The sequence below is a fragment of the Tachysurus fulvidraco genome, chromosome 18 (assembly GCF_022655615.1).
Source record: "Tachysurus fulvidraco isolate hzauxx_2018 chromosome 18, HZAU_PFXX_2.0, whole genome shotgun sequence".
Classification (NCBI taxonomy): domain Eukaryota; kingdom Metazoa; phylum Chordata; class Actinopteri; order Siluriformes; family Bagridae; genus Tachysurus; species Tachysurus fulvidraco.
This window is the reverse complement of record NC_062535.1, coordinates 2,355,082-2,365,081: the sequence shown is the minus strand read 5'-3', so window position 1 is coordinate 2,365,081 and position 10,000 is coordinate 2,355,082. Positions and strand designations below refer to the sequence as shown.

The window sequence follows — 10,000 nt, the reverse complement described above, 5'->3', positions numbered from 1 at the left end:
AACCTCAAGCACATCTCCCACATCTCCCACCGCGTCCATGGTCCTGTGCGATTTTGAGCAAGGTTTCTGTGGATGGACTCATGACCCCAACTCTGACATCATCTGGGCTTTGCACACGTCCAGCAGAATCACAGCCCAAGGCCAGAGCCAGGACCTCTCTTTAGGCTCTAACAGTGAGTCTCTCTCTCTCTCTTTCTCTCTCTCTCACACACACAAACACAAAATCGTATAATCAACCACCCACTCCCACCCACACTAGCTTGTAAATTAGCCTGTCTGCGAGTGCATGTTTACTCGTGCGTAAGACAGTCAGTGATCAAAAGGACTACAGAATTTTCTAACAGAGAGTTAGAATCCAGAGAAAGATCTAATCTACAGATACAGAATGGATGCGAACCTCTGCAACAACTTGATCGACCAGGTGGTAAAAGAAGGAAATATATTTCAACTAGTATTTGAAAAAAATCATTGATGAGGTTAACGTCCGATCTTATACTACGTCCAGTTGTGAAATCATGACATCATAACATTCCATCCAGGATGTGATCCCAATTTTCACACAGTGTTCCTGGGATGTTCTCCAGATGTTTTGCCACCCTTACCAGAAGTCCCAGAATTTACTAGATCCTGTGGAGTGTGAAAGAGCTGACAACATTATGATGGATGATCAGCATCCTTTTGCTCTCCTTGCTCTCAAATGTTCTTACTCAAGACGCGACGTAGAAGCCGCCATCGAGCGTGTATTCGCCTGGCAAACTTGAAAAAGTTGACAAAGTCGTACGTGTTAAAGCCTCCTTGAAGAAATATTTATTCCTTTTGTTTGAGATCATTTTGGCCTGTATTTTTCACACTCCTTTTTAAATGTATGCTGAGGTTAGGAAAACAATTAGCGGAGATCTTTTTCGATGCACCTTTTGCATCTGATCTGGAATGAATCTCCATCGTGTCCCACATAATGACTCACTCTTTTCTAAGAGTGAAAGCAAAACTATGGATGAATATAAAGACTATAAATAATAATGATATCAACTGCCAGTTTACCACCATTTACCAGTGCTCTGGTGGTAAAGCATGATGACGTCGTGTTTGCTTTTTGTGTAATAGGTGTGTGGTGTGGGTAGTGACCAACAGAATAAGGTCTGTGGCAGACTGAGGCAGACTTTCAGTGGCATGGTGAGGAGATTGCCAATCCAGGAGACCTACTGTTCGCCCAAATAAAAAAAAAAACTGCACTGGAGGCAGTTTGGGGCACTTTGCAAGGATACCCCCTGGTTGGCTCCCAGTATCAAATGTATCCCAATAGGCAGAGACCCCAGAAAAACACATCCAGAACCCTGGGGGATTGAGACAGCTCAGGAAGGAACATGAAATCTAAATCTAAAACAAAGCTGGTCGATCTTTAATAAGCAGATGATTGTTCGGCCTCACGGTGGCTTAGCGGTTAGCACGTTTGCCTCACACCTCCAGGGTTGGAGGTTCGATTCCCGCCTCCGCCTTGTGTGTGTGGAGTTTGCATGTTCTCCCCGTGCCTCGGGGGTTTCCTCCGGGTACTCCGGTTTCCTCCCCCGGTCCAAAGACATGCATGGTAGGTTGAGTGGCATCTCTGGAAAATTGTCCGTAGTGTGTGAGTGAATGAGAGTGTGTGTGTGCCCTGTGATGGGTTGGCACTCCGTCCAGGGTGTATCCTGCCTCGATGCCCGATGACGTCTGAGATAGGCACAGGCTCCCCGTGACCCGAGAAGTTTGGATAAGCGGTAGAAAATGAATGAATGAATGAATGAATGAATGAACGTTAGTTATCATTGTAAACCTGATGTGGTGTTTGAGGAGTACATCACTTCCTGACATGCTGTTTTCAGGCAAATTTCTGGCTTCACATCAGGCCTCATTACACTATCTTGTTTTTTGAGTAGTATCCCATGATACTATGATTTTGTGCTTTATTCGTTTCTTAAAGTGTGTTTAAATAAATTGAAAACACGCCGTGCCCGAGAGAGGCTTTCCAGCTCACTAATTCTTAAAACGTTTTATTCTGTATGCTGGAATTTTCCCTTTGGCAAGCCTTTATATTTCTCAAATCCCTAAAAGAAGACACAGTCATCAAAAGGTCTGCATACATCCGAGAGATAATAATTGGGAAATTAATATATCTTTATCATTTATCGCCTGCTTCATTCTTCTCATGAACGGCTGAGGCAAATGTTTACAAAACGTCTATCGAAGATTGTGTCTCTTTAGTGAGGGAATATTTATAATAAGATTTGTTTGTATCGTCTCGCTGTCATGGTTACCGTCTTCCATTTGGTGCCTGGTAGAATTGTTTGGTTTATATCAACTTGTGAAGTGGGACTAACGCAAGTGTTTGATTTGAAATATTACTCGCACTTGTTTGCTTGAACTGACACTGTAGACGGATCTGGAGATGTGTGTTTACATTCTCGGGTTCTGTTACAAGACCGGATTCTGTTATGTCTGCGCAGGAATGGGAAACTACCTATATGTCGAAGCTAGTTCCAAGACACAGGGAAAGAAAGCCAGGCTATTCAGCCCAGAGGTAGGGCCTGAAACCGGACCTCTATGCTTGAAGTTCTCCTATCAGCTAGAGGATGAGGGAACCCTTCGTGTGCTACTGCGTTACCCACTTCAAGAGGAAACCCTACTCTGGGCTCTCCATGGCAACCAGGGCTCCATGTGGAAGGAGGGTCGCACCATCTTACCCCGATCCCCTAAGGAATTCCAGGTAAACTGAGGTGATCTTTACAATAGGAGTAAAATGGATAAGAGCAAAACTATTCATAGTGAGATTGATTTATAACTAGAATGTTTATAAAAGACTATAATGTTCATTTGTTTCAATTTCTGGAAGGTGGTCATTGAAGGCATCTTTGAAAAGACAACCACAGGCCACATCTGGATTGATAATATCCATATGAGCTCCAGCACGCCACTGGAGGAATGTACACGTAAGAGCCGGTGTTTTACACATCATTTCCTTTCTTCTTTCTTCTTTAGGTCGTGCTTTCATTTATCCACACTAAAGTTTACAAATTAAGGATTTTGAAAGAAGGATTTTTCGCTCGAGAGATCCAAGTGTCACAGCAGCGACTTTAGTGCAGCGTCTCTAAAATAAAACTATGACAGGAAAAGGGAGAGGTGGGGGGAGGGCATGAGTGACATGTTACTTGCCATCAAACCCAAAAGAAGAATTAAATCTAGGCCACACAACCTCCTGAGCCTCCATGCTAATCTATATTTCATAATGTTCTCCTCGTTTCTTAGTGTTTGTAAACAGCATTCTCTGAAAGCAGACTTACTCAATACCCCCAGTGACCTTGTCATGTCCAGGGATTAGCTCCGGTTTGCGATTGAGCTAAATGATTGAGCTAAATTATGAAACCCAGATTTTATGTAGGTAATAGACTGAGAAACACAGCTCGATTACACAAAATCAGATTCCTACACAAACGTAATTCTAGATAGTTATGTAGTTCATTTCAACTAAATGACCATTATAGAATATCCAGAATATCTCAATTGATTGATTGTTGATTTCTTATCTAAAAAAAAAAAGAAGCTCTAACGATAGCATCATGCTACGTGATAGTTTACAAAATATTTGCAGCGACATTTACTGAATATTTGTGGAAAAAAATTCTAAACTCTAAAGTAAACATGTTTTCCTTTCTACCCTTTTTCAGACCCTTTTGCTGCCTTTCAACCCGATGTGCCTGGTGAGTTGTTTCAACACTTTGCTGTACAAACTGTAAATACTGCAGATCCAGGGTCAGTTTAAGCTCATCACAAACTAACATCACAAAAAGCAGTTTAAGTTTTCTGCTATGATAAGAAATGCTGATCCTGGATCTGCCACCCGATGCAGGAAATACCCTTTTATATAAGAATTGCCTGTGTGGTGGTAGATTTGGTTCGTGCACCGTGGATGAACATAAACCAGCCTTCCGATCTTTCCTACGCTGGTTCGCATGGATTTGGTGAACACTCGCGTAGCTGCCACATTTACTAACTCCTTTCACAGATATTTGTATGCGAGTCAAAACGATTGTGGGGTCTGATTCCCAGACAATTTAATCGGCACTTCTACCTTTAACTAATTTCCGTTATCTACGTAGTTACAGATTGTGCGGTACACAAGACACCATCATCTTTTTAATGAGCAGCATTCTCCATGACAAAATACAGCATAACAAACGTATTTATTTATTTATTTATTTATTTATTTGCTCGTTTATTTATTTATTTATTTATTTATTTATTTATTTTAAAAAAAGCACGATAGACACAGCGCTCACGTCTTCAGGTCCCTAGAGTATTGTTCCTTTGTTGCCTTTTTTTTTTTTTGGGTTGCCTGTGCTCAGCGCTCTTTTTAGCAAACGTTGCAGATCTGACAGGAAAAAAACAAGTGCAACGCTGAGCCCGAACCGTAGTTATTTTGAGTAACGGGACTCAACGAGGCCTGGCTGGATGTTCAGTAATTGGTTTCAGACATTGTGTCAGGTAAATTCTGCTACTCCACAACCTAACTCTTGCTATAATGAAGACGACTCAGATAATACCAGGGTTGGACTACAGGGCTAATCCACAAGCTGAGGATTAGTAATATCCATATTCCCTACACTGATGACACACAATACAACGGTATTACCACAAATCTGAAAAGAAACCTCCACCCTGAAATACATGAAATGTTATATTGAAATTTGTGGACTGTTTATTGATTTACTATTGCTTGGTGTGGTCTTTTTGTTAGCGGAGCGTCACGGTCGTATGACTGAGGGATAATGTTATTGCTAGCATTGAACGGGACAAAAAAAAAGGTTAACTGTCAGATTTGGGTCCTGATAAGAAAAGGCCAAGCGGTTCCTTTTTCCAGAGATGCTCTCGATGATCTGGTATTAATGGGGAAAAAAAAAAACAAAAGACAGCTTTGGCATACAGGAGACTTGGATGTACAAGATTACGGGTGTGATGATGGTGATTCTTTTGGAAGCTGTTTAGGCAGGAAACACCAAATTACTAAAGCACTGCTGCATTCGTGCTCTTTTGCAATTCATGGCAATTCCTGGCTATCAGCAGGTAGTACAGCAATTTAGGATACAGTTAACCATCATGGAACTAGACTACAAACACTAAAATAGGTCATTAAAAATTAAACATAGGATGCCACTGAAGAGTATATGTTAATTTTAGAGATTAATATGCATGGTTCAGGGTGGAATTTTCCTTTAAATACCAAAGATAGCAGCTTTCTTTTGGCACCATGCACGTATTTCAAAATGTGCATAAAGAGATTAAAAATGCATGTTCTGCTGCTTGGACCCCTCATTTGAATGCAGCCCTTTATATATCCCTGAATGAAGCCATGTCTCTAAATAGTCCTGAAGAGCTAGTCGTTATGGCAATGAATATCTAAAGCTAGTGTGTAATTCAGCTGCTTATCCTTTAACCACATTAACACTTTGTTTTTTAATCACTTACTAACCTACATAGCAAAAAAATTCAGCCGTACTTACAGCTTGCTGGGGTGCATTTTTTTTACTCTGCTATGCTTGCACAATGAGCCTCAGCAATACCATGGGGTGTTGTCACATGTTGTATATCTCTCCACCAGGGGGAGCCCTACCAGGCAGAAGTGAGCCAACAGTAGATACCCTGTCAGTGCCACCTATTTCCCCCAACTGGTATTACTTCATGGCTGGCGGAGGCGCCATCTTGTTCCTGGTCATTGCCGTTGTCATGGCCATTGGCTGTCGTCGCCTGACAGCCAAGAGAAGCCGACCCACCATGGCCTACTATAGTCCCCACAGTGCTTACTACCCAAACGGTGCCATGTCCAGAGCAGGGGGGGGTCCTAAGTTGACTGTTTGGGTCGAGAAGGGGGATGGAAACTCCTACTGGTGAGGAGACTGTGTTAGACATTGACCTATATTGCTGACAGAAGGTCAGAAGAAAAGAACTTAGAAGAGCATTGAAAAGTTGGTTTAGTGTAAGGGATGCCTCAAACAAGAACTATTTTTCTTGGTACCAACTCACTACCAACTGCTTGAGAACTGCGCAACTGAAGAGTGGACAGGAACCAGCATCTGCTTTAAACCTGTTGGTTTTCATTGTGCTTTCTTATTCCTCAATGCACCTTCACTTGCTGGATTTGGTGAGACACTGTGAATCTGTTTACTGCAGAGTACCAGCCAGTGGTTGTCTGGAAAAACACCATAATGGAAAACCTTCCGTTCGCAGGTGTAACTGTGATATGACCAGGTCGAAAGCTACTTGTGCCTGTACCTGGTGGTAGCTCCTGGACTACGAGACCATCAGAGACTAAATTGGACATGCTGTCCAAGCCAACGACCTTAATCATAGATACAAGACTGGCACGATGCTTTACTAATATTTCAGATGGGGATTGGTTCTAACTGTTTCCAATTCAGGGCTAAATGAAGGACCGGATTTCGAGATCAGGACTGAAGGACGGCCTTTTAGTTTGTGCAGATCTAGTTAATAATTCTAATAATAATGTTGTATATCTATATGTGGTGTCAACCTGTGTGGTTTACAAAAGATGGAATGAAGCTTGGGTAAATTTACAGCTGTCAAAATGTTTGCACTTTGAATAGATCTTAGTAGTATTTGCAAGGTGGTCTGGGAAAACGGTCAGATGACACCGAGGCGAAATAAAAAAAAGCATACTTCTTATACCGTAAATACATTGCACTGGATGTAAACTATCTGGAAATGGTTTATCGCCTTGATTTCTTCCTGCAAAAACCATGAGAGTTAAGTTTAATAAACACCGTGGAAAAAACAGACAGCGTGAATGTCCAAAAGCTCTCTAGTCGAGCATGATATCCTCAGTTATCATCACAATTTGGATAGCTACTGTATGTAGCTCATTTTATTGTAGCTGAATCAATTCAGTTTTAGATCATGGCTGTCAAATCTCCTACTGTATGCCACATATTAAAAAAAAATGAACAAACCTTTATTTGGAGTTGGCAAAAGAAAAGTTTTTATGATGATTAAAAAAAAAAAGAAGGGTTTCCCAGGCCGCTACACAATTACGATTTATCTGTTTACTATTTAGCCAAAAGAGACGGACCATTTTTAATGAGTGTGTTGAGGTTGGGCGATGGGGTAAACTACAAGTGAGCATGCATGTGTACGATTTTGTATATTTTTACAGCCTCAGGTTCAGTGGAAAAACTTGATTTTAATGGTGGACAGTCCAGTAAGAACCTTCCAGAAGAAGAAGAAGAACAACACCAAAAAAAAAAAAAAAACACATTTCATAGATTTTAGGTCACAGTAAAGCTAGCGTCAATGTGAGAGGAAAGTTAGAAGAGAGAGAGAGAGAAGATTTTCATTTCCATATTTCTCCATCTCAAGACAGGGTTGGTAGAGTTCTGCATTTCCATCCATTTCCATGCATGTTCCTCAAATTTCACAGCGAAAATCCCCACAAATATTGCGTAGGCCCCTTCGGTTCTAAGCCAGAAGTGAGGAGGCGAACATTATTCCGACCAAATGGCCGTCAGTGTTTTATTCCCTGCAACAAGCCACATAAACAACACCAGCTGCTTTCCTTCATAGCCTCGTTTTAATATGAGAGAGAGAGAGAAACAGAGAAAGAGTGAGAGAGAGAAGCGGTAAAGGAGGGAGCTCTGTGCACTCCTAACAGCTGGTAGACATTTCGTTATGCTGCAGGCCTTGGAGGATTCCAGAACAATGAAGATCATGCAGCACCTCCATGTGGTTTAGTAGTTTTCAGAACAATTTTTGGTGGAAATTAGATGAAGAGATCAAGAGAGACTTCTCTTAATGCTTGTTCTACTTGTTCCCTAGTTCCCTACAAATTTTAGTTTTTGTTCCCTATTTTTGAACAATTCATAATTTCCTCGATTTGTTGCTAGATTTAAATATTTTACTAGTTTTCCGGGTTTAAAGGTTTTCTAACTTCCACATTCCCCGTGTCCGGTTCGTTTCCCCTAGTTTTCTTGCACTCCATGATTTCTGAGTCCCTTTCATAGTTTACTAGTATTTCCCACTTAGCGATAGTAGGAGGATTGGATGGAGTCTGAATAAAAAAATAAATTTTTAAAGGGGGGAGGGGTGTGTGCTTTGTTAGCTATCCGTTCCTATTTCCGTTAGACGAAGTATTGGCATTTGTTTGCAATATGCTTTTAAATGAATCTCATCTCGCCATGTGTTCTTTCAAGCACTTAATATTTTTAATTAGTTAATGGACCCGATAGCATTTATTACAGCTGCTGGAAGTTTCCCTCCTTCGTAGCCCTGGAGAACGTGGTAATGAGTGAAAGCTTTCTCCAGAGACTTATTCCAGAAAGACCGGATGCCAAAATCTTCTTATCCCCAAATGACTTTTTTTTTTTTGTCCCCACACTCTAAAATTAAAACTACTTTAGTCAATAAACTAAACCCTTCTTAGGGGCATGGGCATCTCAGGGCTTGTAGAACAGGCAGACAGTCTCCATCTTCGCAGGGTTGTTATGTCCTCCATGTAGAACAGATTGCTCACGGTTCAGCCAATCAGCCGACTACCTTTGTATCCATAACATACAGGTTTTTGGATCGATTTTTTCACCTTTGTTTGAACCCAGAGGGCCTCGGCGTAAAAAGCTTTCTCTACAAAGACAGCATTGTCCCGACAAATCACTTATCGATGCTTAAAACTCTGGCCATTTTTATCACCCCACACACCTTACTGTACAGTATGTAGGTGGTCCCGATGTTCAGACTGTTCTACATAAGTAACGAAGACGATGCACTTTCCTGTATGAGTGTAGCACTATACCTCAATCTTAAAATAAAGAGTGTGTGGTTTGGGAAGAGAAAAGAACAAAAAAGCAAACACGCAAAAACTTAATATTTTTCGGTCGATGAATTGGAAATGCCCTTTTAACGTATGGTAATAAAATCTTATTTTTCTAACCAGCCGTTTCCTGTTCTTATTAATGATTCCTTATTAAGTACACGTAGTAACCTGTAATTAACTTTGCCATCTTCGTGTTTCCGTAACAACAGCTCATTTTCATAATCGTTGCTAATGACTTTTGCAGATTGGGCTTTGGGCAATTTCCTATTTCAATTAATCATTTCTCCTCCCCACAGTTAAAAAATTGGACCCAAGAGGTAACCGTCTTCTCACTAGCCGGGACCACGTAGACACAGGTAGGTAATTAATATTGCGGAAGAATTGTCGCTTCTCGTAATTTTCCTGAAGTTATATCATCTTAATTTTCTGCATTTTAAAGGGGCGGGTTATTTCGAGACCCATAACCTGTGCGACTTTATATAATGTGCAGCTCCGCAACCTGTTAATGATGCCTAATTAAGTCTTAACCTAGGCCTACACAACCTCCGCCAAGTCGTCAAAGCCCATATAACGTGACCAGTATGAAAACTATCATAAACCGTCTTCTGTTTTTCCTTCTTCTAGGTGGACAATTCTTAGAATGGACCACTGCGGAACCGTCCACAGAGCCTCCAGTAACACGAATGTCAGGGAAGGACAACCCATGGCTTTACACTCTGGACCCCATCCTACTCACCATCATAGTGATGAGCTCTCTGGGAGTTCTGTTAGGTGCTGTTTGCGCCGGTCTTCTTCTGTACTGCACCTGCTCCTACGGAGGCCTGACCTCGCGATCCTCCACCACCCTGGAGAACTACAACTTCGAGCTTTATGACGGCATCAAGCACAAGGTGAAGCTTAACCAACAGCGCTGCTGCACAGAAGCTTGAGGACAACCTGGCCGTAGTTCACGTGGGATATGCAGAATCTGGCGCTTTCAAGAGAGACCGGCCCTATCTCTTGGTATGCATGTCATCACCTTGCTGCTTGTTGGTGCAACCGTCGGAGCCGTCGCTTCCAGCTAGCCTTTCTAGCTCAGCTCAACTCTTGCTTGGATGGATGCATTTTGTTTCAAATGTGGATTATCGAAGGCTGCTTGGAGGTATTTCTTGG

The 10,000-nt window shown here is 41.6% G+C and overlaps 1 protein-coding gene across 4 annotated transcripts in view; it reads left to right on the top strand.

Moving 5' to 3' along the window:
* nrp2a (neuropilin 2a) overlaps positions 1-10,000 on the top strand; it is a 54,579-nt gene that overhangs the window by 43,255 nt on the left and 1,324 nt on the right. For 2 of the 4 annotated variants that reach the window (XM_027176365.2, XM_047803319.1), the window contains exons 12-17: positions 1-173; positions 2,481-2,740; positions 2,867-2,963; positions 3,699-3,731; positions 9,145-9,204; positions 9,473-10,000. The exon at positions 1-173 is cut by the window's left edge and continues 1 nt beyond it; the exon at positions 9,473-10,000 is cut by the window's right edge and continues 1,324 nt beyond it. In XM_027176365.2, coding sequence (XP_027032166.2) covers positions 1-173; positions 2,481-2,740; positions 2,867-2,963; positions 3,699-3,731; positions 9,145-9,204; positions 9,473-9,777 — 928 coding nt within the window. In that variant the 3' untranslated portion in view covers positions 9,778-10,000. Of the gene's footprint in view, positions 174-2,480; positions 2,741-2,866; positions 2,964-3,698; positions 3,732-5,629; positions 8,965-9,144; positions 9,205-9,472 lie in introns of those variants that run through there. The other 2 variants (XR_007138463.1, XM_027176366.2) reach the window with 2 other exon arrangements.